The 27,495-nt window shown below is 37.4% G+C and overlaps 1 protein-coding gene across 7 annotated transcripts in view; it reads right to left on the reverse strand.

Moving 5' to 3' along the window:
* The window catches only part of LMBRD2 (LMBR1 domain containing 2), a 53,471-nt gene that overhangs the window by 19,667 nt on the left and 6,309 nt on the right, over nt 1–27,495 (reverse strand). For 5 of the 7 annotated variants that reach the window (XR_009548008.1, XR_009548007.1, XR_009548009.1 and 2 more), the window contains 10 exons: nt 26,772–26,982; nt 23,973–24,047; nt 22,165–22,278; nt 21,092–21,275; nt 17,589–17,770; nt 16,969–17,102; nt 14,563–14,668; nt 5,728–5,825; nt 1,796–1,899; nt 314–360 (listed from right to left, as the gene is read on the reverse strand). Coding sequence is in view for 2 of the 7 variants with exons in the window: in XM_060184290.1 (XP_060040273.1) it covers nt 314–360; nt 1,796–1,899; nt 5,728–5,825; nt 14,563–14,668; nt 16,969–17,102; nt 17,589–17,770; nt 21,092–21,275; nt 22,165–22,278; nt 23,973–24,047; nt 26,772–26,982 (1,255 nt within the window). In the remaining 5 variants the exon portion in view is untranslated. The remainder of the gene's footprint in view (nt 1–313; nt 361–1,795; nt 1,900–5,727; nt 5,826–14,562; nt 14,669–16,968; nt 17,103–17,588; nt 17,771–21,091; nt 21,276–22,164; nt 22,279–23,972; nt 24,048–26,771; nt 26,983–27,495) is intronic. The other 2 variants (XR_009548010.1, XR_009548011.1) reach the window with 1 other exon arrangement.

Here is a 27,495-nt window from a genome sequence, read left to right on the forward strand (position 1 = left end):
GCATTAAAATTAGCTTTCTTCAGAAATCTGCCTTTCAAAATAGTTCACCTAGATAATACAGTTGCTTTGTTACCTGCATGACACAGCTTCAAGCCCAGCCCCCACCATACTGAAGACAGTTTCAGTGCTGTGATGTCTCTCTGTCTCTATCTCTGTCTGAAAAAGTCAGTCAAGAGCAGTGAAGCCCCAGTGATGACAACAAAATGTCATTTTCCCACTGTTCTTCAGCCTTTATTCAATTATTCTAAATTAGTAAGATCTATATATTTATGTAATCATTTAATTACAGCAACTTAATAAACACTGTACTTACTCTTCTTCGATTTTCACCATCTTCTTGCCTTTGCTTTTTTCTTTTCTCTAGAGATAGGAAAGCAGTCTCAAACTTTGTATAACATGGTTTAACTAGATGTAGATTAACTGAAGTAAAGGTCTCAGGTTATGACCAATTTCCTTGCAATTACTACAAAGTCAAAAGTAACAGGTTCTTGGTAGAATAGACCTTAGAGGCTACCTAATTCCACAGAGACCACCTTCCTGTTGGAGATGTCTTTTTAGAATTTTTTAAAAATAGGTTCAGTAAGAAGTTCTTCCTCCTGGTGCTTTGGAATCTGTTTCTGTTAACTTCTCTTTTATAATTTGTCTTGAAATTTTCTTCTTTCTACATAAGAGTCATTTTCTTTTTCTCTTCAGGTTTTATACTCTACACTTTTCTCCCCATAAGATACTTTACAAATTCATAATTTCTGGCAGTGCACTTAGCTTACACACACTCTGTCTAATCAACCTTCTGATTTACCAGTTTTACTCCTTGAAATCTTACCTAGAATTGGATATATTTACAGATGAGGTCTACCTAATAAAAAGTAAACAACTATGTCAACTAGAGGTTATTTTTGCTGAAAGCTTGTAGAACTTCTATCTGCTTATTTTGTAGCTGCAATACATTTTGGCTGTTTAACTGATAATCACAGAAGTTCCAGGAGAAATAATGTCCTGAAACTCAGGTTTCATTTTTCTTTTTCTCTATCTTACCATCACTTGAACACCACAGATCTGATACATTTAGTCACCAGATCAGATTAGATCCTAGTGGAGTCTCATGTATTCAAGAAAGATGTTTATGACCATTACACTTAAAAAAAATTTTTTTTTGGTTTGAATAACTTTCTATATAGTACTCAACTGTTGATTCCTTAACTTAATCAGTTATATGATTGATTTGAGACTGCCAATCATAAAAAAAATGGCTCCAACAACATACAAGGTCATTATTGAGTTACAGACATACTAATAATTTCTACCATAGAACTTTTAAAAATACAGATGAAACAAATGTTATTGTCAAGTACTTTTTTTGCTATGAAGGCTATATATAAATCCTTATCTAAAAACTTTAACTTATAAATTCTTAAACTAGATTGAAATTACAAATTACTTAAATGCTAATATTGGGTTGTCAGAAAAGTCATGACATGTTTTCTATGTTTTTAATAATTTTTATTGTTTATTTATTTATTGGATAGAAACAGCCAGAAATTGAGAGAGAATGGGGAGATAGGGAGGCAGAGAGATAGAAAGACACCTGCAGCCCTGCTTCACCACTCACAAAGCTTTTCCTCTGCAGGTGGGGGCTGGGAGGCTCGAACCTGGGTCCTTGTGCACTGTAACATGTGCGCTCAGCCAGATTCAACACTATATGGCCCCTTTTCTATGTTTTCCTTTGCAAAAAATACACCTGACTTTTCTAACACCCACTTCTCATTGTTTATTTAAAAAAAAAAAAAAGTCTTACCTCGCCTGATTAATTCTTTTCCTTCATCAACTAAGTCTGATGTCATATCATTGTCTCCCATGAACTGCTGGAAACCAAGTAAATTCAAACAGCGAGTTCCCAAACTAATAAAAATAGATTTTAAAAAGCATTATTTACAATGTAAAGGTTCAAACTGTTCTTTATTATTTGCATCCCCCCCCCCAAATAATCTGTATTTTATTCCTATTTGTGGTAGGTAATAAGCTACACAGTTATGCTAACCTTCCTTGAGAAGTATTAATGTCCATCTAAGAATGCTGTATGACTAGCATTCCATTTACTTAGGGCATGTATTGCGATTTACAGGAAATATATGTTTGGTCATTGAGATGGGCAAAACATATTTTTCATGCTCCGGTGACATTCATCCACAATTCCAGGCTCACAACTTCTGGAAGTTTTGGAATTTACGAGTGTTGAGCATTAAAGATGTCTCTTGTTATATAAGGGAACCAACAAGTGATTAGAGCTGCACTTCCACTCATGTAGCAAAATGGGGCTGGAGGCTGAGTCCAACTGCCAATGGCCAATAAGCAAATCAATTTTACCTGTGCAATGAAGTTTCTACAAAAGCCTCAAGAAACGGGGGTTCCGAGAGCTTCCATGTTACTGAACTGATGGAAACTTGAGGAGAAAGGAACACCTATAGTTCAAACTACACTGGCAAGGCATGTAAGTGCTGCACCAAGTCCACTTGTCATGCTCTGTCTCCTACCATCTGGTTCCTGATATAGTAATTGACCAGTGATCTAGTAAGTAAGTGGGTTTTCTGAGTTGTGTTGCCATTCTAGCAAATGAATCAAACCTGAAGAGGGTGTCCTAGGAACCTCTGATTTGTAGCTGGCTGGTCAGAAGCAGAAATAATTAACTACCTGAGGTTTGCAATTGGTGTCTGAGTGGAGGGCAGCCTTGGGAGACCAAATCCTTAATCTCTGGTCTCTGATGCTATTTCGAGGTAGACAATATGAGAACTGAGTTGAATTCTTGGACACCCTTCTGGTATCTGAGAATATATCGCTGGTTTGGGGAAGCCTCCACACACTACCACTGGAAACAGCTCATTAGACAGATTTCTTACAGGAAAAATAAGGGGGGGTGGTGGCGACATTAGATAACCTCCAGATAAGAAAGAATAATTCTGAGTGTATAATTAATAGTAGTTAACAGAATTGACAACTTTTAGGATAAAAAAGTAGAACAAGAAAACAAGGTTTTGTAATTTAGACTTTCTGAACCCGAATGTTTATACTTGGAGATATTGGTTGTCTGACTTTGTTCCCTTACCATATTCATATTCTAGTGGGAATATTACATCCCAAAGTAAGAAACCGAATGTTTATACTTGGAGATATTGGTTGTTTGACTTTGTTCCCTTACCATATTCATATTCTAGTGGGAATATTACATCCCAAAGTAAGAAACCTGAATGTTTATACTTGGAGATATTGGTTGTCTGACTTTGTTCCCTTACCATATTCATATTCTAGTGGGAATATTACATCCCAAAGTAAGAAAATGCAACAATATCATTGTCTCTGGGGAAAGTGTTAGCTTTGTCTGAAATGTCAGGAAGCAGTCTATACTCTCTAGACAGTTAAGTCTGAATATTAGTTCTGGGAATAACTGTAGTTATCCTTCATACTTATAAATCACTAGTAGGCATGGGAATAAGACCAATTGTGGCAGCTTTTCAAAACCAAATGAGCCAAAAAAGTCAAGATACCATTGAAATGCCAGTAAGGCATTAATTAGTTTATAGATTCCTTTAATGGAATATCCCAAGAGATTACTTATGAACATTATCCCTATAAAATAAACCAGCACTCAAAAATTTATCCTACTCAACTCTAAGACACCTTCAGTGGATTATGTTAGTTTTCTTAAAAAATTTTTTTAATCCTTATTTATTTACTGGATAGAGACAGCCAGAAATCGAGAGGGAGGGGAGTGATAGAGAGGGAGAGAGACAGAGAGACACCTGCAGCCCTGCTTCACCACTTGTGAAGCTTTCCCCTTGGCCCCTGCAGGTGGGAACTAGGGGTTTGAACCTGGGTCCTTATGCATTATAACATGTGGAGTCAACCAGGTGCACCACCACCCGGCCCCACGTTAGTTTTCCTTTTAGATGTAATTCCTAAAGATTTTATAAATGACAGCAAACTGCCCACTCAGCTATTACTTGAGCCATATAACAATTTTAAAAAGTAGAAATGAAAAAAAAAAGTATATAAGGACAGCATTGTTCATTTTAGTTTAGTTTAGCTCGGCTTAGATTGTGCTGCGTCCAGCATGAATAAAGAGATACTGCATATAACCCCCCCCAAAAAAAAAAGTAGAGATGTTACAAAACTTACTACCATGATTAGTAACATGAGACAATTTATAGGTCACAAGCTTTCAATGTCCCATTAACAGTTTTATAAACTTTTAAAATAAATGCATAAAATTTAAATTTAGCTTTGGATGTCCAATGTAGGGTTGGTCTCAGCCCTTGTTTTCACAGTATAAACCTTACACAATATAAAGTCCTTTCTACCTTGTGTGAAAAAAATAAAAACAGCTTCAAAGATGAACTTATTATCACTTCATGTTTATAAACTGTATTTTATTTTACTGCTACTAGAATTATCACTGGGGCTCCATGCCGACACTAAGAATCCACCACTCCTAATGGCCATTTTATTCAATAGGACAGAGAGAAAATGAGACAGGCAAGATAGGGAGGATGGAAGATACCTGCAGACCTACTGCACCACCGCAAAGCATCCCTGCGGCAGGTGGGGAGCGGGGCACAAACCCTGGTCCGTGTGCATTGCAACATTGTGCCCGGCCAGGTGTGCCACTGCCTGACCCCAACAGTTTTATTTTTAGGCACTTTTTATGTGTACAGACTATCCTAAAATCAGTACACATACATGCACAAATATATAATTTGTATGAACAGTAAATACAAAGGTATTTGAAGACCTAAATATAAAATGGCATGTGAGGCATTTTCATCAGAAAAGCAAGCTAATTAACATCAATACAGCATTTTAAAGCAGATGGCACTTCCGGTGTCTCATGCAGCATTTTAGCGGTGAAGAGGCTACAGAATGGGAGCACTGGATGTGGAAGGGTGGAAGACAGGGTGCTAGAAGTGAACACGCCTGTCCTTTAACCTTTCTTTCTTTATTAATTATTGCATAGATAGAGAAATTGAGAGGGGAGGGGAGTCAGAGAGGGAAAGAGACAGAGAGACATCTGCAGCCCTGCTTCACCACTCATGAAACCTCCCCCCTGCAGGGTGGAACAAGGGGCTTGAACAAGGGTCCTTGTGCACTGTAATGTGTATGCTTAACCAGGGGAGCCACCATCTGGTCCCTAACTCATCTTTCATCTTCAGCAAGTTTTGTTTGTTTGTTTACCCCTTTTTCTAATCCTATAAAATCAATAGCTTACAAACTTTTCAATCTAACATGTGATACCTGGCTTACAGTTGCTCCTTTCCTGACCCTTTGTACTGCAGAAAGTCAGAAGCATTTAAAACCTAGCCACGCTTGTAGGGAAAGCCTTTTAACATAATTTGCATCACTTGACAGAAGCTGGGCATCGAATGTTTTATAAGCCATATTAGCTGTCAATATCAAAGGTCAATATTTAAAGTTAACATTCTGTTATTAAGCCTATCACATTTTGTATGGAAAATTTATAACAGAATAACTGTCTTCTTTTTGTAAAATACCTTGGGAGGAAGAAAGGGACTCTATTACTCAAGCTATACCTTCAAATGATTAGCTCCTCAAAGTCACAGTAAAACAACAACCAAATCCCAGCGAATGAATATTTAAGAGATTTAAGGAGAAAAGATATCCAGATTAAGCTAGCAATAGGAGGAAAAATAGCTGGTGCCAAGATATTAAGCTTCTTACCTAAAATAAGTGGCAATGCAGAGAATTACCACCAGCATCGGGTAGTATATATAGAATCCATCTGCAATAAAGGATAAAACTTTCATGGAACCCATAATCTGAAGAGCAAGAAAAAATAAGTTAAATCAATACAATTTTACATTTTTCATTCTTCTTCATGATTAGAAAATTCACTCTATATACAGTAAATCCTAACAAAGGGATTTTTCAAAGTTAACCCAATTGCCAAACAATGTGATTATAGCAATAAATATCTATTGTCTTCTTAAACCCTAAGACAGCAGGAACCTCCCACTTCCTCTACAGAGCCTATATTTCCCCCAGTCCTGGAACCTGTGGGGTGGGACTCACTTTCCTGCATGCTTCTCTCAAGTCATACCAAACTATATTGCATCTGCCGATCCCAACCTAATCAATACAACGAGTACCATCTCATCATGCTTCATTTCAGGCTGTGTCCAGAGACATCAGGCATGGAATGCCAACCCTTCTCCCTCATTACTCATGTTGAGACCTTTCCTTTCATGGTATTCTCTATCCATTCCAGGAGGTTCACTTCCTAACTAAGTCCCAAAACCTAGATATGAACCAGGTCCCATAAGATAGAGCACATGTTCACATGTATCCATAAATTAGGGCAAAATATATACATGAAAGCAAAAATACACAATAATCTGCAGTTAGTCAGTATCAAGTTCATAATGAAATAGTGTCTATTTAGACTTATATACCCTCCTCACCTACTTCCTATTACAGTTCCCTCACTCACTCCAAACTAACCTTATAAAAGCAAGGACTGCAAAAGCTGAATAAGGGCAAGAGACTGGCATACTTTAATGATGACTCTTTAGTCACTATCAGGCCACCCCATCAGCTGGGGCCCTAATCGGGGAGTCCTGAGATTCCCACACAGACTTGAGGGGCCTAGACCTCGAATAAATCTCTCTCTCCATTGTCATCTCTATCAGGAACAACAAAATAGACTCCTTTGTGGGCCTCCATAGGACCTTGCCCTCAACTTGGATGAACAATGGTAGAGAATGTTCCATCCTCTGAAGGGAGGATGGACAACATACTCTATGCTACACCTGAGGAAGATAGGTTGATATTGGGGCAGCATGGACTATTCCTACTCATGACCACAGACTATGAGCTCAGATCTAGAGGGATGCAGAGGTCACACAGGCTCCTAAGCTAATTATGGGACCCAGATTACATCAAATCAATGGGGTTTACAGTCAACAATATTTATACCCCTTTCCTATATTAGGCATCCAGCTTTCTGGTCCTTTTTCTAGCCATGACATCATCTCCCCAGACAATAACTTGGATCCACCCGCATATGAGATTTTAGGCTCAGGGGCAAAAAGAAAAAGGAAAACAAACAAACAAACAAACAAACAAAAAAACTAGTATAGCCACAGGCCCTTTGGAATTTAATTAAAATATGCCTACTAGCTATATACAAAATGGAGGACCCCTCAACTCTTCATCTGCACTATTCCAGCCCTTAGGTCCATGATTGGTCAACAATTTGTTTGGCTTTGTATGTTGACTCTCTTGTCAACCACCAGGTCCCAGATGCTACCATGATGCCAACTGGACTTCCCTGGGCAGACGACCCCACCAATGTGTCCTGGAGCTCCACTTCCCCAGAGCCCCGCTCTAATAGGGAAAGAGAGTGGCAGGCTGGGAGTATGGATCGACCTGTCAATGCCCATGTTCAGCAAGGAAGCAATTACAGAAGCCAGACCTTCCACCTTCTGCATCCCACAATGACCCTGGGTCCATACTCCCAGAGGGATAAACAATAGGAAAACTATCAAGGGAGGTGATAGTATACAGAGTTCTGGTGGTGGGAATTGTGAGAAGTTGTACCCCTCTTACCCAATGGTTTTGTCAATGTTTCCTTTTTATAAATAAAAAAATAAAAAGAAAATTCACTTAAATGGTCGATATATCTGAACACTGAGAAAGTATAAATATGACATGGAAGTGAACTGACTTTAAGCTCTCATCACAAGAAATCACTAGACTGTAGTAATCATTTTGATAAATCATTATGATGTATACTTTAACACAATGTTATGTATCAACTATATTTTATTTGCTTATTCACTAGGTTGACATTTTATATGAATTACTTTTTCTTTTGTATGAATTATACTGAGTAAGACTAAGTATAGGGGGCTAGGTGGTGGCGGTTGAATGCACATGTTACAGTGTGCAAGGACCCAGGTTCAAGCCCCCAGTCCCCAACTTCAGTGGGAAAGCTTCACAAGTGGTCAAATAGGCCTGCAGGTGTATCTCTTCCTCTCTATCTCCCCATTCCCTCTTGATCTGTCAAATAAATAAAGATTATATATATATATATATATATATATATATATATATTTATTACTGTAAGTATAAAGTTTAGTATTACAAGCCAGGTCTTCTGACACCACTCACTTTGCCAATATATGCTAACCAAAAAAAATATTTCCTACTATAAATACTACAATAAAAGAAATAAGTACAAAGGGGACTTCCATAGGCGGAGCTACGAGCAGCAGATTGTTTTCTCTCCTCTCCTCTCCTGGATCAACTAGGAATACCAAAGGAGACCACCCGGGACCGAAACAAGACAGGACTAGAATGACCACAGGAACCCAGTAAATCACCCGTGAGTAAAAACACACGTGGCTGGTGACAGAGAGGAGAGAGGGGCCTAAGGAGAGATTAAGTGACTGCTAACAGTTCAGCAGTTTATCAGTGGAGACACCACCTCCAGTCTGCTCCACCAACAAGGGGACAGCTTAAGGGAGGAGAGGACTCCCCAGAGACTCACCAAGTGCAACTCTGAGTCTCCATTGCTACTACCCTCAGAATCTGGAGCAGCGACAGGAAGGGACACCAGGGGACAGAGATCTAACCAGGAAACTCAGAAGACCTATACCTCAGTGGCATAGCTGAGGGGCTGTGAAAGTCTCTTTGCATAACCACTGGATTAGCTCTGCCACACCCTGCTTTATCTCTTGGTCAGAAGTCAGTGATTAAGCTAAGAAGCCTATTGATAGTTTAAAAACCCTCAGGCTTCCATAGCCTACAGGGAAGAAAAAAAAAGAGGCTTTTAAACCACTGAGCTCCAACTCAGAGATTTAAATACTATTGAAAAAACTGTTAACTTCCACCACTGTGAACCCTTTAATTAACTTACTTAGACACAAGTCAATCCAGGCAATAGTGATCAATAATTTGAAAAGTACTGATAAAGGGAACTCATAACATAATATATAAAATGGCTAAAACAACAAGAAAAAATATTGGAGAATCGAACCAGGACAAGAGTCCAGCTAAAAGTCCTCCAGAGGGTGAAGCACAAAATAACGAGTTCAACATCCAAACATTAGCTAAGGAAATAATAACAGGAGTGAATAAAGAATTTGAAAAAATTGTAACCAGAAATGCAGGAACAACAAATGAGAATATGGAAGAAAATACTAATTATCTCATGGTTATTAGAGAGCTGAAAGCTGAAATCGCTGAGGTAAGAATGCAACTAGTTGAACAAGCTAAAACAGTATCAGAGCAGGGCAACAAAATAGATGAACTCCAGAAAACAGTAGAGGGCAGAGAGAATAGAATCTATGAGGTTGAAGACAGAATTAGCAAGACTGAGGATGAATTAGAGACAACTAAAAAAGAAGTAAGAGATCTCAAAAAGAGATTAAGAGATGCTGAAAACAACAACAGAGTCCTATGGGATGACTTCAAAAGAAACAATATACGCATTATTGGCATACCAGAGGAAGAAAGAGAAGGAGAGGAAGAAAGCATTTTCTAGGCCATAGTAGCTGAAAACTTCTCTAGTCTAGACAACATCAAAGACATAAAAATTCAAGATGCCCAGAGGGTCCCAAGCAGAATTAACCCAGACCTAAAGACACCAAGACATATCATACTTAGAATGGAAAGGAACAAGGATAAAGAAAGGATCCTGAAGGCTGTAAGAGAAAAACAAAGAGTCACCTACAGAGGAAACCCATAAGATTAGCAGCAGACTTCTCCATACAAACACTACAGGCCAGAAGAGAATGGCAAGATATCTATCAAGTGCTCAATGAGAAAGGCTTTCAGCCAAGAATACTATATCCTGCTAGACTGTCATTCAGACTAGATGGAGGCATCAAAACCTTCTCAGACAAGCAACAGTTGAAGGAATCAACTATCACCAAGCCTGCCCTGAAAGAAGTTCTGAAAGGTCTCCTATAAACGATCAGACCACCACAAATAGGACATATATCAAAACACTCTAAAACTCTACAAGAATGGCGTTAAAATATCTTCAATCTTTGATATCAATAAATGTCAATGGCCTGAATTCACCTATTAAAAGACACAGAGTAGGAAGATGGATCAGAAAATACAACCCAACAATATGCTTTCTACAGGAAACTCACCTAACTCAACAAGACAAACACAGACTTAAAGTGAAAGGATGGAAAACTATCATACAAGCCAATGGCCCACAAAAAAGGGCAGGAGCAGCTATTCTCATATCTGACATGATAGACTTGAAAATAGATAATATTAAAAAAGATAGGAATGGACACTACTTAATGCTCAGAGGATCAGTCAATCAAGAGGACTTAACTATTATTAACATCTATGCACCCAATGAGAAGCCATCTAAATACATCAAACTTCTACTGAAAGAGCTACAGCAATATATTAACAGCAACACAATCATAGTAGGGGACTTCAACACCCCACTCTCTCAACTTGACAGATCATCCAGGCAGAAAATTAATAAAGACATAAGGCAGCTAAATGAAGAGATAGATAAACTAGAACTACTGGACATTTTCAGAGTCATTCATCCCAAGAAACGGGAATACACATTTTAATCAAATCCACATGGGTCATTCTCAAGGACAGACCATATATTAGGCCACAAAGACAGCATCAGCCAATTCAAGAGCACTGAAATCATCCCAAGCATCTTCTCAGACCACAGTGGAATTAAACTAACACTTAACAATGAACAAAAAATTAGTAACAGTGCCAAAATGTGGAAGCTCAACAGTACACTTCTTAACAACTTCTGGGTCAAAGAGGAAATCAAGGAAGAAATCAAAATGTTTCGAGACTTCAATGAAAATGAAGACACAAGCTATCAAAATATTTGGGACACAGCTAAAGCAGTTCTAAGAGGGAAGTTCATAGCTATACAAGCACACATTAGGAAACAAGAAAAAGCACAAATAAACAGCCTGATTGCACATCTTAAAGACCTAGAAGAAGAACAGCAAAGGAACCCTAAAGCAACCAGAAGTACAGAAATCAGTAAAGTTAGGGCAGAAATAAATAACATTGAGAATAGGAAAACCATACAAAAGATCAACGAAAGTAAAGGTTCTTCGAAAGAGTAAACAAAATCGACAAACCTTTAGCCAGACTCACAAAACAAAAAAGGGAAAAGACCCAAATAAATCAGATAGTAAATGAAAGAGGAGATATCACAACAGACACCGCAGAAATTCAACATATCATGCGAGGCTTCTATGAACAACTATATGCCACCAAGCTAGAGAACCTGGAAGAAATGGACGATCTCCTAGATACCTACCAACTTCCAAAACTAAGTAAAGAGGAAGTGGATAACATGAACAGGCCCATCACAGCTAATAAAATTGAAACAGTTATCAAAAATCTCCCCAAAAATAAAAGTCCTGGACCAGATGGTTTTACAAATGAATTCTACAAAACCTCCAAAGAAGAACTAATACCTCTACTTTTAAAAGTCTTCCAGAAGATTGAAGACACTGGAATACTCCCTGCCAGCTTCTATGAAGCCAACATCACCCTGATACCAAAAGCAGACAGGGACACAACCAAAAAAGAAAACTACAGACCAATATCTCTGATGAACATAGATGCAAAAATATTGAACAAAATTCTAGCCAACCGGATACAGCAGTATATCAAAAAGATTATTCATCATGACCAAGTGGGGTTTATCCCAGGCATGCAAGGTTGGTTTAATATACATAAATCAATCAATGTGATCCACCACATCAACAAAAGCAAGACCAAAAACCACATGGTCATATCAATAGATGCAGAGAAAGCCTCTGACAAAATACAACATCCCTTTATGATCAAAACACTACAAAAAATGGGAATAGATGGAAAATTCCTGAAGATAGTAGAGTCTATATATAGCAAACCTACAGCAAGCATCATACTCAATGGTGAAAAACTGGAAGCATTTCCCCTCAGATCAGGTACTAGACAGGGCTGCCCACTATCACCATTACTATTCACCATAGTGTTGGAAGTTCTTGCCATAGCAATCAGGCAGGAGCAAGGAATTAAAGGCATACAGATTGGAAGAGAAAAAGTCAAACTCTCCTTATTTGCAGATGACATGATAGTATATACAGAAAAACCTAAGGACTCCAGCAAGAAGCTTTTGGAAATCATCAGGCAATACAGTAAGGTGTCAGGCTACAAAATTAACATTCAAAAGTCAGTGGCATTCCTCTATGCAAACACTCAGAAGAAATTGAAATCCAGAAATCAATTCCTTTTACTATAGCAACAAAAACAATAAAATATCTAGGAGTAAACCTAACCAAAGAAGTGAAAGACTTGTATACTGAAAATTATGAGTCATTACTCAAAGAAATTGAAAAACACACAAAGAAGTGGAAAGATATTCCATGTTCATGGGTTGGAAGAATTAACATCTTCAAAATGAATATATTACCCAGAGCCATCTACAAATTTAATGCTATCCCCATCAAGATCCCAAGCATATTTTTTAGGAGAATAGAAAAAATGCTACAAATGTTTATCTGGAACCAGAAAAGACCTAGAATTGCCAAAACAATCTTAAAAAAAAAGAACAGAACTGGAGGCATCACACTCCCAGATCTCAAACTATATTATAGGGTCGCTGTCATCAAAACTGCTTGGTACTGGAACATGAATAGACACACTGAACAGTGGAATAGAATTGAGAGCCCAGAAATGAGGCCCCACACCTATGGACATCTAATCTTTGACAAAGGGGCCCAGACTATTACATGGGGAAAGCAGAGTCTCTTCAACAAATGGTGTTGGAAACAATGGGTTGAAACATGCAGAAGAATGAAACTGAATCACTGTATTTCACCAAATACAAAAGTAAATTGCAAGTGGATCAAGGACTTGGATGTTAGACCACAAACTATCAAATACTTAGAGGAAAATATTGGCAGAACTTTTTTCCGCATAAATTTTAAAGACATTTTCAATGAAACGAATCCAATTACAAAGAAGACTAAGGCAAGTATAAACCTATGGGACTACATCAAATTAAAAAGCTTCTTCACAGCAAAAGAAACCACTAACCAAACCAAGAGACCCCTCACAGAATGGGAGAAGATCTTTACATGCCATACATCAGATAAGAGTTTAATAACCAACATATATAAAGAGCTCGCCAGACTCAACAACAAGACAACAAATAACCCCATCCAAAAATGGGGGGAGGACTTGGACAGAATATTCACCACAGAAAAGATGCAAAAGGCTGAGAAACACATGAAAAAATGCTCCAAGTCTCTGATTGTCAGAGAAATGCAAATAAAGACAACAATGAGATATCACTTCACTCTTGTGAGAATGTCATACATCAGAAAAGGTAACAGCAGCAAATGTTGGAGAGGGTGTGGGGTCAAAGGAACCCTCCTACACTGCTGGTGGGAATGCAAATTGGTCCAGCCTCTGTGGAGAACAGTCTGGAGAACTCTCAGAAGGCTAGAAATGGACCTACCCTATGACCCTGCAATTCCTCTCCTGGGGATATATCGTAAGGAACCCAACACATCCATCCAAAAAGATCTGTGTACACGTATGTTCTTGGCAGCACAATTTGTAATAGCCAAAACCTGGAAGCAACCCAGGTGTCCAACAACAGATGAGTGACTGAGCAAGTTGTGGTATATATACACAATGGAATACTACTCAGCTATAAAAAATGGAGACTTCACCGTTTTCAGCTGATCTTGGATGGACCTTGACAAAATCATGTTGAGTGAAATAAGTCAAAAACAGAAGGATGAATATGGGATGATCTCACTCTCAGGCAGAAGTTGGAAAACAAGATCAGAATAGAAAACACAAGTAGAACCTGAAATGGAATTGGCATATTGCACCCAAGTAAAAGACTCTGGGGTGGGTGGGTGGGGAGAATACAGGTCCATGAAGGATGATAAATGACATAGTGGAGGTTGTATTGTTAAATGGGAAACTGGGGAATGTTATGCATGTACAAACTATTGTATTTACTGTTGAATGTAAAACATTAATTCCCCAATAAAGAAATAAATTAAAAAAAAAGAAAAAGAAATAAGTACAACTGTGCATTTTATTGAAGTACAATACTTAAAAGATTTCATTTATTAATAAAATATCCTAATAATATTATAAAGATTTCCTGACAGTATTTAAAGAAATTTCACAATAAAAACATCTTGTGAGGGCAGGGTACAAAGTACTATGCACAAGGACCTGCTCAAGGACCCAGGTTCAAGCCCCCACATCCCACCTGCAGGAGGGAAGCTTTACAAGTGGAACAGCAGGTCTGCAGGTGTCTGTCTTTCTCCCTCTCTATCTTCCCCTCCACTCTCAATTTCTCTCTGTCCTGTTAAATAAAATAAGGAAAAAAAAATGGCTGCCGGGAACAGTGGATTTGTAGTGGTAGCACTAAGCTCCAAAAAAAAAATCCTTGGTGGAAAAAAAAAAAAAAAAAAAAAAAACATCTTAGATAGTGAATCCTAAAAACAATTTCCTAGCCATACTTACAGATGTATAAGCAGTTGGCTGGGTATTCTGATGAGATATGGATGAATCCATATGAGTTAAGCCCAAGAAATTAAGACATAGAGGAGGAGTCAAACGGCAAAATAACCTGAAATAAACATTCACAAACATAATATACAGAAAATAAATCACCTAGAAATATTTCAGATCGAAATATGTTAAGGGTATATCTGATCATCAGAATTATTATTTTATCTATTTGTAATACATATACTTTGAATTTTGAATGTACACTGCACTTACTTTGGGGAAGTACATTTCCTTCTGTGTCATAAAATTATTTATAAACAGGTCTTTTTGTCAGGATAGCAACATTCCTGTGAAATAGCTCCAGGCTTAAGGCAGAAACTTAAAGTCAACTTCTAGCTGTTGTGCATATCAAAAGATAAGGCCTACACACCTGGCCACTGAACAGAAATCTTCTGCCTGCTGCCTTGTGGCTGACACACTCCTTCACCCAGCTTCCAAGAGACCAGTTTTTACTGGAGTGCACATGACCCTGGCATTCCTGCCCAGCAGGGGCAGCTGGCCCTCTTTGCTGACAAACCTTCTTTCTCACATATGAAGCAGATAGCCTTTTTGCTGTCTACCCTACCTTTCTCTTTTATTTTTTTTTCCACCCTACCTTTATCTTGGGGGCTATTTCTTAACTTCTTTATCCCAATAAGTTTTATAAAAACCTTTGTGGCTCCTTTATTCTTTCTCAGATCCTCTGTGCACTGCCGGCCAAAATATCGGGAGTCGGGCGGTAGCGCAGAGGGTTAAGCGCAGGTGGTGCAAAGTGCAAGGACCAGCGTAAGGATCTCAGTTCGAGCCCCCGGCTCCCCACCTGCAGGGGAGTCGCTTCACAGGAGGTGAAGCAGGTCTGCAGGTGTCTATCTTTCTCTCCCCCTCTGTCTTCCTCTCCTCTCTCCATTTCTCTCTGTCCTAGCCAATAACGACAACATCAATAACAACTACAACAATAAACAACAAGAGCAACAAAAGGGAATAAATTTTAAAAAAATTAAAAAAAAAAGAAGGCAAAATATGTCTTCACTAGCTAGAACATCAACAACTACATGGTAGAACCCCAGCTCCAGTGACTGTCTGCCCCTGCTTCTTCCCAAGAGCTTATGGGACACCTTGCATGCCCACCTTTCAAGTCCACCATCTGTGAGGTCTGTCTCAGCAGCACAACAAAGAGGGTCACACCCTCAAGGTGAACTGTGCTCAGTACATAAAAGACTTGATGTGGCCAGGTGGTGGTGCACCTTGTTGAGCGCACATGTTACAGTATGCAAGGGCCCAGGTTTGAGCCCTGGTCCCTACCTGCAGGGGGAAAGTTTCATGAAGGGTGAAGCAGGAATGCAGGTGTTTGTCTCTCAAACTCTACCACCCCCTTCCCTCTGGATTTCTGTCTGTTTCTATCCATAAGCCAGAGCTGAGCAGTGCTCTAGTTAAAAAAACAAAACAAAAAACATCATAAATATGTATAAGCACACACACAATGGAGAACTAAGTAAGATGTGTAGTCTGGTTGACAGTCATGTTGCCGAAGTAAAATTTCTAGTTTGAATGTGCATAAATAGTTATATACAAAGTCTGTTGGAGAAAACTAGGGTGAGGGTTAATAAAACTCTTAATGCTGCACTTGCAAGTTTATGTGAGACTATAATTATTTTAGGGGAAAAAGTTTAAAAGTCTTGGAATACTTCAAATGTTAATTCCTCTGTGAACTCTCCTAAATTCACCCTTTATAAATACCTAGTATAACTAGTATAGCACTACAGACAAATGACAGATCATGCAGCCCTCACTATGCTGGAATAATTAAACTCAATGTCTTGGCAACAGTGATTTCAGCCAGCTTTCTTGGTCCTCCACAATATAGTTAAAGGCCACTCAAACTCAGAAATTAATATGAGAAGGTAGGAAACATGAATACTGATAAATTAAACTCATAGGCAATATCATGAAATTAAAATGTACCACTGTATGTTGGAATCAACTATCACCCATGGCATGTGGTCTCATGGGTTCATTTCTTTTTTACCTGGACTAATTTAAATAAAGAGACCTCTTGGCTTAAAAAAAAAAAAAAGAATATTTCCTACATTCAATTTATTTTCTAAGCTTTCAAATGTTTCTGTTTACTAACCTTGCTAATGAATCTCAAAGTGAGAAATCTGGGCTCAGTGTTTTTCTTTTCCTTCCTAACTTAAGTCAATTTTAATCTTAAATTCTAAGCAAGATTTAGCAACAAACACCTAATAAATGCTTTAACCTCACCAATTAGCTCACAGAGATACAGATGTTAGTGGAATACCCACAGACAAAAAGAAATAATAGTGGTACATACAAATGCATATAATGAAGGCAATTTTCTCTAAACACAATTCTACTTACATGCCACTGAAAAGAAGGCTGTAAGCATCAGTCTGGTGATGTGAAGCCAAGTAGTAATAGTTAAACACACGAATCCTGAACACAGTAGAATAGACACAGATACTTAGGAAGAAGATGGAAAGGAAGCAAGCAATCTGGGGGGAAAAACAGTTTTCAGACCAATAGATGTTAGTGTTTTGTATACGATTACAAGCATTACCTTTTATTTCCAGCTAAAACTTAAACACCATAATAGTTTCTTCTTAACTATGAAAGAAAATGAAATGATTAAAAAAATTACATGTCAACCAGCTCTGCATCCTATCCATAAGTGTCAAGCCTCCTAACTCCCTGGGAGCCCTCCACAGGAAGACGCTAACTTATGCGGCTTCACTGGCATAAACATGCTCAGTGTATTTTCACCGCACTCTTTTGTACCTTCTTACCACCCAAGTGCAGTTGCTAGTAATGACAGGCTGGAGAACTGAAAAAGCTCACTTTAGGACAGTATGAATCATATCACTGTGAGGAACTTCCCTGATTTATTATCACTTGAAGAAATAGTATGGCAAGAAGACAAACTTTAATTAAAGATTACATTAGGAATTAGCATACATTTATCACATATAAGACAAACTGACCTCAATATAAATATAATTGTATGTTTTTTCAGCCAGCTGTATGAAGACTGCAAAAAGGGATAAGACAGGTGTAGTGCTGAAGAAAGTGCACTCGGACCACACTACAATCACAGAGAAGACGGACAACACCACAGCAAGTATCCTGCAAAACCATGGTCGCAGCAGGCACTCCCAGTACCACTCTGGAAGATAAGGGGAAGAGGAATTAGGAAAAAGATAAGATACATAACTTCAAAGAGAAAAACAGTTATGCATAGTAAAGGAAGCAGACAAGTACCATCCCAACCAAATGCACATCATTAATGAAAGAAGATGACACCACGTAACCCCTGCTCTGAAGCTAGAGAACCACTGCAGCAAACTCAAGTTCAGAGACCATCAATACAAAAGTGGCCTATACTCTCCCAACACATCAATGTCATAAAATACGGGCAAAATTACTCTAGATGAAAGGATACATGGCAATTAAATGCAGTGCTTACACATTATCTAACAATGGATACTATGGAACAATAAGCAAATCTGAAGATCTGTAGACAAAAGCACTTTGTTGATGTTAGTTTCCTGATTTTAATCATTATACTTGATTATGCAAGAAAGTGTGATCATTTTTAAAAAATAAATAATGAACTATTTAGGAGCAAGGAAACATCATGTCTGTTTACAACTCTGAACAAAATTAAAGAAAAAAAATATATCCAAAGAGAAAAAGAAAAATGAATGTTGCAAGATATAACGTTTGGAGAATCTGAGTAAAAGGGATATGAGAATTATGTGTACTGTTCAGAAAACTCTTATTAACCTGGGATTTTCATTTTTAATTTTTACTATTATTTAATTGATATTTTTATTAGATAAAGACAGAAGTCAAAAGAAAAAGGGAGTTAGAAAGGAGAAAGAGGGCAGTAGTAGACAGCATAATGGTTATGCAAAAAGACTATTGTCTGAGGCTCCAAAGTCCTAGGCTCAATCCTCTACACTGCCATAAGATGAGCCTAGCAGTGAGTGCCCTGGTTAAAAAAAAGAGAGACCTGCAGCACTACTTCACCACTCATGAAGCTTCCTCTCTGCAGGTGGAAACTGGGGCCTTGAACCTAGATCCTTGCACATGGTAAGGTGTGTCGTCAACTTAGTGCACCACTGCCCAGTCCCTTTCAGACATAAATTCTTGCATTCTACCAGCAGAATCATCTGCTAACCCTTCTTTCCTGATCTGACCATAATCCATGGCTCACCTATAAACTGATGCCACCTGAGACAGAGAGAGAGAGAGAGAGAGAGAGAGAGAGGGAGGGAGAGAGATCTCCCAAGCACTCAGAGTTGAGGAAATAACTTCAGTCACAATCTAGTTCAGAAGTCTAGAGGGACAGAATCTAGACAACTCAAGTTGGGAGAATGTCAGGTGTGCCAGTGATCTGAACTCTGGCAGAGTATTGACTGATAAAATCACATCACATCAAAAAAGAACAGAATGATCAAAGATGTGTTTAGATAAATTCAATTCAGGAGCAACTGTCAAAGCACAAATGACTTTCAAGGTGTGGGAGCCGGCAGGAATGTGTTAAACCTTGATGACAATAGTCTTCGTCTGAATGTCATTAGTCAGGTGCAGTTCTCTGAGGCCTCAAGAAACGTTCAGGTCACTCTATTATGCACCACCCTCAAACCCTTCAGAGAAGGAGCCAAGGTCAGAGCTACAGATATGCATTTTGCACAATCTCAAGGCCTGTGTGTGGGCTGCTACTGTAACTCTCTGACATTCTTCATTCTTTTGTATGAAGGAAGAGGGACTCGGGCGGGACAAAGAGGAGAGCCTGAGCTTACTCACTGGGCAGGCCTTGTGGGACAAAGGGACAAAGAACAAAGGAATGCACCTGTTAACCATCAGCCACATCGGTGTTGTAAACATGGAGTTCAAATCAGCAGGATTTCTAACAACAACTATCAAGAAATCTGGGGCCAGAAAACTTCAACATTACCCTAATCTATGGCTAACCTACAAGTTGATGGCACCTAAAATAAAAATTCCTCCCTGAATTACAAATTCTATAACTACCTACCTACTCAGCTTATTTATAACCTTCTGTATGCATTGCCTATTTTTAATCACTCACAAGAGGAAGCAACTTTGATGTTCCTTTCTTGTTTAATACATCAAGCACCTAATAGCATATACAGGTTCACATTTTTGTTGAATGGAAGAAAACAAGCAGAACAACATTCCTTTTAATTAGAAACAAACTGTCACCGAAGTTTCATGAGATATTTTTATAGTCATTATATCTTCATGCTCAAGATCAAACAGGCAAAAGATAGTCAAGTGAATATAACCATTTATTTATTTATTTATTAGTATTTATATTTACTTATTTTCCCTTTTGTTGCCCTTGTTTTTTATTGTTGTAGTTATAATTACTGTTGTTACTGATGTCATTGTTGGATAGGACAGAGAGAAATGAAGAAAAGAGGGGAGAGAAAGACAGACACCTGCAGACCTGCTTCACTGCCTGTGAAGCGACTCCCCTGCAGGTGGGGAGCCCGAGGCTTGAACTGGGGTCCTTATGCTGGTCCTTGCCCTTGGTGCCACGTGCGTTTAACCTGCTGCGCTACTGCCCGACTCCCTATTTTTTTTTTTTATAAATAAGGTAGACAGTAGCTTTCTTAATGTGACAGATCAGTATTTTAATTATTTCTCACACTAACTTTGATAATGTTTAAAGAAAGCCTCATAGATTCTGAAAGGACCATTATTTGTACAACTCTTGTAACCATTTTTTAAATCTTGTTTCTCTCACTCAACACAATTTCAAGATTGATTCATGTTGTTAAGATGCTTCAGTAATTCATGAGTTTTTATTGCCAAACTGTATTTTATTGTATGGAATATACCATAACATATCTCTTATTCACCTATTGATGAATATTTGGATTGTTTCTAAGTTGGAATTATTCTAAAAACAAATAAGTAATCCTAAGTAATCATAAACATGAATAAAATAATAAAGATCATTGTATACTGGCTTCATAATTTGACAAATAGGTGCACATAAACAAAGGGCACTTCTGGGAATATTTTAGCAGTATTACAAGACTGAAGAGATCCAAACTTGTGATGCAAAACCACTTAAAATTCTAACTATTATAAGTACATATTGTGTATAAAGATGTGCTTGGGGTGCTAGGTGGTGGCGCACTGGATTAAGCGCAAAGTGTTACAACAACAAAAAAAAAAACTTGACAACCAATTAAAAAACTGTGCTTGATGTACTGCATATAACTTTGCATATAATTTGAATTATCTGTGAAATAACAATGAAAACTGAGAAATTTTATGCTACATGGCAAGATAAATAAGATGATCTTTAAGGAAAAACTATCAGATAGATAAAGGGCATATATCAAAACACAAATATGAGCATATTCTATATTGTTGAAATATGTACTTTTGTCCTTCAGAAATATTATCATCATTCAACTTTGCAATTTATAAGAAAATTACATACCAACAGTAGGATTATAAAAATACTGGATAAATCTATTTTCTGGCTCAGGTGATTGAAAGGTGTGCACAAACTGACGAGTGACACTAGCTTCATTTTTCGCTACATCTTCTAGATAAAATGCTTGTTCCAAAAGAATCTGCCATTGGACCTGAGTTCGACGGTGCCTCTGAACTGAATAAATCACCTAGAAAGGAACAGGGTATACATACTATCAGTGTTAAGATTAAAAAGTGGCTCAATTTCTAGCAAAGGAGTAAGTTTTGGCGGTCACAACAATGAGGAAGTGCTAGTGGAATTTAATAGATGGGGCCAAAGAAGTTAATATTCTATAATAAATGTAACATTTATTTCTGTGAATGAGTCTCCCTCCCAATAATAGTACCCTGCTAGAACCCAACAGTACCCTAATGAGAAACAGTAAGTCAAAATACTTCAAAGAATAATGATAAAGACGGGATCAAAGAAGTTTCAGATAGATGTTCCCTCAAATCTTTTTATGGTGGCAGGAGGTAGACAGCATGATGGTTCTGCAAAGAGAATCTCAGGCCTGAGGCTCCAAAGTCTCAGGTTCAGACCCTCCCCCACCCCCTAACCCTCCCCCCACATATCACCATAAGGCAGAGCTGAGCAGTGTTCGGATAAAAAAAGAAAATAAAACTTTTTTTTTTTTTGCCTCTAGGGTTATCGCTGGGGCTCGGTACCTACACTACGAATCCACTGCTCCTGGAGGCTATTTTTTCCCTTTTGTTGTCATTGTTGTTTATCATTGTTATTGTTATTATTGTTGTCATTGTTGTTGGATAGGACAGAGAGAAATCGAGAGAGGAGGGGAAACAAAGACAGACACCTGCAGACCCGCTTCAACACCTGTGAAGCAACCCTCCTGAAGGTGGGGAGCTAGGGGCTTGAACCAAGATCCTTACTCTGGTCCTTGTGCTTAGCACCATGTGTGCTTAACCTGCTATACTATCACCCAGCCCCCTAAAAAAAAAAAAAAAAAAACTTTATGGGCAGTAATTATAAATGTAATTAAAGCAACCAATTAGTTGATCAGCTACAATTAATAAAATTACCTGTTTGTGTAGCTTTACCAGACTTTTTTCACTTGGGTAGGCATTTCGCTTTTCATCAAAATCTTCATAATCATCCATGTTCCTCCCCATTTTTTCCTGATACTCTGTAGGACACTAAGCATAAAATCATACTTGCAGAAACATAAAAATGTGATTATTAAACACTTCATTCTTGGACAAGTCTAGTTTTCTCAAGACATTCATTTTATAGGCATTTCTGCATAGCTGGATTTTGAGTAGCTTACATTGAAAATACTTTAATAGATAATGGATTAATGATTCCATTAGCATCAACCTTTATGCTCAAACATACAAGCTGGCTTGGGCAGGGTAGGGGAGTTGATCTACATGAAGCAACTAGTATTCAAGCAACTCAGTATTCTAAGTAAGCTCCTGATGAAACTTAATTGTTTTTATTTTATTTATTATTATTTTTTGCCTCCAGTGTTATTGTTGGGGCTTCGGTGCCTGTACCATGAATCCAGTCCTCCTGGAGGCTATTTCTTTTTCCCTTTTGTTGCCCTTGTTTTATCGTTGCTGTGGTAATTATTATTTTTATTGATGTTGTTGTTGTTGGATAGGTCAGAGAGAAATGGAGAGATGAGGGGAAGACAGGGGGAGAGAAAGACAGACACCTGCAGACCTGCTTCACCGCTTGTGAAGCGTCACCCCCACCCCCGCAGGGGGGGAGCGGGAGCTGGAACGGGGATCCTTAACGTCGGTACTCCTGCTTTGTGCCATGTGCGCTTAACCGGCTGTTGCTACTGCCCAACCCCTGTCAATTGTTTTCTTAACTAATTAAATCATGGAGAACACCAAAATAAATTCAAAGTACTAAGTGGCATAATACATGATTTGAAGTCATTTTCCCAACTATTAAGCACTTATTGCCTATATGGATTTGGGAAGAAGTTAATACCTCCCTGTACACATCCTCAGCAAAAGGAACACTGATGAACTATAAGTATAAATACAGAAAAAGAAATAATTGTTATTTTCTTGTTGTACAGATAAAAGTTAGGGAACTAGTTTCTAGAATGATAACTTTTAAAAGTATATAAATATTCCTACTTCAATATCATGTATCAAAGCCTGCATTACAAAGCTTCTTACTAAATACCTGTTATAATGCTATTTATTTTGTAATATGTAAGTATATTATGGGTAGAAAATAACATGCAGAAAACCAGTTAGAAAAGATTACTGAAATCTCCGTTTATTGTCCTATAGAAGATACACCTTTAATGATGAAGCTCAATGACACTTATAAACTGTAAGTCTATTTCCATAACTGTGTAAGACCAAGCATTACATATTATTTAACATAACCTCAGTACCAATCTCAAGGATAAACTAAAAAAATAATGTTAGATTTATAATGACTAAAAAATAAAGTGACTGTGTAAATCAGTCTTATAGTTCACATTTCCATGAAATCAGAAGAGTTGAGAAGATCTGAATTCAAACCCATTTTTGGACTTTTCCAATGTTTTTATTTAGAATAATATAAATGTATAGTATAATAAGTATATGTTATATGTTATTATAAATATGTAATTAGAAACATATTTATTATATGCCAATACATGTTATAATAAACTTAGATTTATAAAATATTACACTTACATATTAGTTTTATATTATAATGTCCTATATCAAAATCCGGATGATATGCTATTATTGTTTATGCATTATTAAGTAATGACTTTATAACTTTATAAAATATTATGGTTACATATTATATATTTATAACATGAACAATAAATTTATATTTTAAAAGAAGACAAATGGCAATATGATTTAGTTACCTTTTTAAGTATTGTATCAACACATTTTCTTAATGGATGGTTATACTTGATGCTTTCATTCACTTTACGAACTTCCTACAAAAATGTGAGAGAAAAATATTTTAACTTCTATAGATTTGCCATTTCAAATTAGAAAGCTCTACATATTATACATATTCTTATATACATTTAATTTCAACCCAAACTACTTAGCATGCATGTCTTATTAAGATATCTATATGGAATTCTATTTACTAAGTTAAAATTAAGAACATAAGAAATACGAAGTTACTAAATAGCTATTTGGATATTTGCATATTTTTATTGAAATCTGCTTAGTTACCACACAAAGAAGAATAAACATTACAAAAAAGTCATGGAGGATCAAGCTTTACAATAATAAAAAACAAAAAACAGGTTATGTTCCTCTACCTTGATCATCAAATTAAATTGTAACTCATTTAAAATAAAGAAACAGGAGGAAGTAAAGCAGGTTGTAAATATCACAAAATGCCCACTCCTTTCAGTGGAGGAGTGTTCTACTGCAGACACAGCTGGATTTCCACTCCCCTTGTGCTTACTAAGAGCCCATATGTGCCTTCCTGTGAGGTGTAGCTTCCTGTGAGGTGTAGAGTCAACACACGCATAATGGAGAGGGTGTGGAGGTCATTGGCTAAGATTACAGTCTGGCGATGAGATGAACAAGTGACTTAATGAGTGTGGTAAGGAAGTATTTATAACCAATAGTTCTATAGTACTAATGAAATTTTTAAAAATTTGGAATCACAGTCTTAGGCAGAAGAGAAATAGGCAGAAGAGAAAGCATGCTCAGAAACTAAGCAGAAACAACAACAAAGTATTTTAACAATAATATCCTGAGGTTAGGGTAAAGAACAGTCACAAGGGATTGATTAAAATATAGGCCAAGCAACCGTCTTATATACAGAAAAAGCTATGCCAAGATACTTAACTTATATAACAACAACAAAAAAGTCACTATCCTTAATAATATACAGAGTTCTTATAAATCAATAGCAAAATAAGAAAATGAAAGAAATACGATTGCTCAATAAATTTCTGAAAAACAATTATAAATTTTAAAGACCAGTTTTCTTATAAAAATTATTAAAAAATTGGTACAAATTAATGAGGTAAGATTATAGAAAAATAGGCACCCAATGTGGCATCATCTATTTGGAAGTAACTTCACAATACACACCAAAATTTCAAATATACAGTTTCTAGGAATAATCTGTTCCAATAGATAATGTTTCTTGGCAAGGAGTTTAGTTGGATAAGGAAAATGGACATTATTCAAAGAAATTGTGGAGACCTTTGTACTACCTAGTGGGGATAACTTTTTGATGAACTATCTAAACTGAGACCAAAAGCTTGGGGACTTTGATTGAATGTGAACTATACAGACTCATCATATATGAAATAGCATTTTTCTTTTGAAATTTAGTAGTCATTTTAAATAAAATTAAGTACTAAAATATTTAGTCAGTACTTGCTCTATTATAAACCTTAGGTTCCTTCAAAAATTCATTATTTTATACAGTGGGAAACACTTGAAATGATATTTTGTGCAGACTAATGTGCAACTTTCAGCAGAAATAAACAGCTATTTTTCCCTCTTCTAAATCTTCTACCCCTAAAATGGTAAAGCTGGAGATCTGAGTGGTGGCGCACTTGGTTAAATGCATATATACCACCACGCACAAGGGCCTGGGTTTGACCCAGGTTTGACCCCCCCCCATTCTCCACCAGCAGGGGAAAGTTTCACAAGTAGTGAAGTCACGCTGCAGGTGTCTATCTCTTCCTCTATATCCATCCCCCCCCCCCCAATTTCTCTCTGTTCTATCAAGTAAAATAAAGTCATTTTTTTTTTTTTAAATGAGAAAGCTGGTAGAAGTCATCCAACAATGTTTGGCATGGCTTTTAAATATTTTGTGTTATATATGTATGTGGTTTTTCACTTGTTTGTCAATGTCAGGATTTCACTGCTCTGGGCTGATTTTTACACACATAGGGGTAAAGGGGGAGAGGGAGAGAGAGACAGACACCCAGACCACAGTACTAAAGACTCCCACAGTGCCAGAGCACTCCTACGTGGGGGGTATTATGGCTCAAGTAACCTAGAGCAGGTGCCCTCCCAGAAAAGGTATCTCACCATTCCCACGTAAACGAGAAACAAGATACATACATTCACTTCAGAGAAAAATATTTGAAAGCACTACACTGTGCTCTGGAGCACGTCAGATGGAAGCTTATATCATAGTTGAAAACAATAGCAAAAAGGTGACTGAACTTTGTAATCTATTAAAAGGTACATCCAAGACATGTATTTGAAACATTTTTCCTTAAATTATTCATATTCTTCTTGTCCTGCATTTTACTCTTATTCTTCACTCCTCCAGGAGATTAAGCAACTTAAGCTGTGCATAGGACCATCTCCCTTCTCTGCATCAAAGGTTTTTCTTCACCGTTTTCAAAACAACAACCTGTCTCTCAAATCTTACAAGCTTTATCTTTCCAACATAAACCATACATTCATTTTTATTCCATTCTGAATGACTACTTTTGTTCTAGTACCACACAATTTTAATTACTCTAGCCTTATAATGTAGGTATAGGCCAGGGAGTGTGATGCTTCCATGAAGCTGATTAAGACATCATTCAAATAGAAGAGATACTCTGAAAGATCACAAATTCCAAATTTTCAGCCTAAATTGCATCAACTCAATACAACAAGCCAAGAAGTATTCAAATGGAGATACACAGAACTTGGTGACTGCTCTCAGGCTTAAACTTACTTACCTCCATGACATCTTCTAAAGTCTCTTCTGCATCTGCTTTCTCTGTCATCAATTTGGCTGCCTTAAAATAAGTTTTCATAAGCAGATAGCCTCTTTTTGCTCCATTCCAGTATGACCGAGGAATTTCAACCAAACCATAACCCAACAACAGCACAAGGAGAAATAAACCCCATGTGTTTGCAGCAGCTATGCCAATTGTCTGAAGCTGGTTCCTAAGAAATAGAACAATAAGATATCTGTGATAAAACTTTTTTTCCCCAATAAAAATGTAAAATCAAACTAATTAATGTCAAATGATTTTATTTTTTCCTAAAGGTAACTGTGCTGAAAGGAAACTTGGAATTCAGGTGAAAAAGGAGACCTGCAAGCCTCAGTGTCCTGTTTTAGTTAAAATTGATAGCATGGGGCCAGGTGGTGGCTCACCTGGTTAAATGCACACATTACTGTGCACAAGGACCCAGGTTCAAGCCCCTAGTCACCATCTGCAGAGGGAAAACTTCACAAGTAGTGAAGTAGGGATGCAGGTGTCTCTCTTTCTCTATCCCTATCACCCCTCCCCACTAAATTTCTCCCAGTCTCTATCCAATAATAAATAAATAAATAAATAATAAAGCCTTTCCTGTAAAGAAAAAAAAAAGATTGTGTTTCAGTGGAAAGTAAAGAATATGACTATATGAATGGGCTTTAACACAGGGAGAACTACTTCTATTATAGTTAAAATTAGA

This window comes from Erinaceus europaeus, unplaced genomic scaffold (genome assembly GCF_950295315.1).
Source record: "Erinaceus europaeus unplaced genomic scaffold, mEriEur2.1 scaffold_291, whole genome shotgun sequence".
In the NCBI taxonomy this organism is placed as follows: Eukaryota; Metazoa; Chordata; class Mammalia; order Eulipotyphla; family Erinaceidae; genus Erinaceus; species Erinaceus europaeus.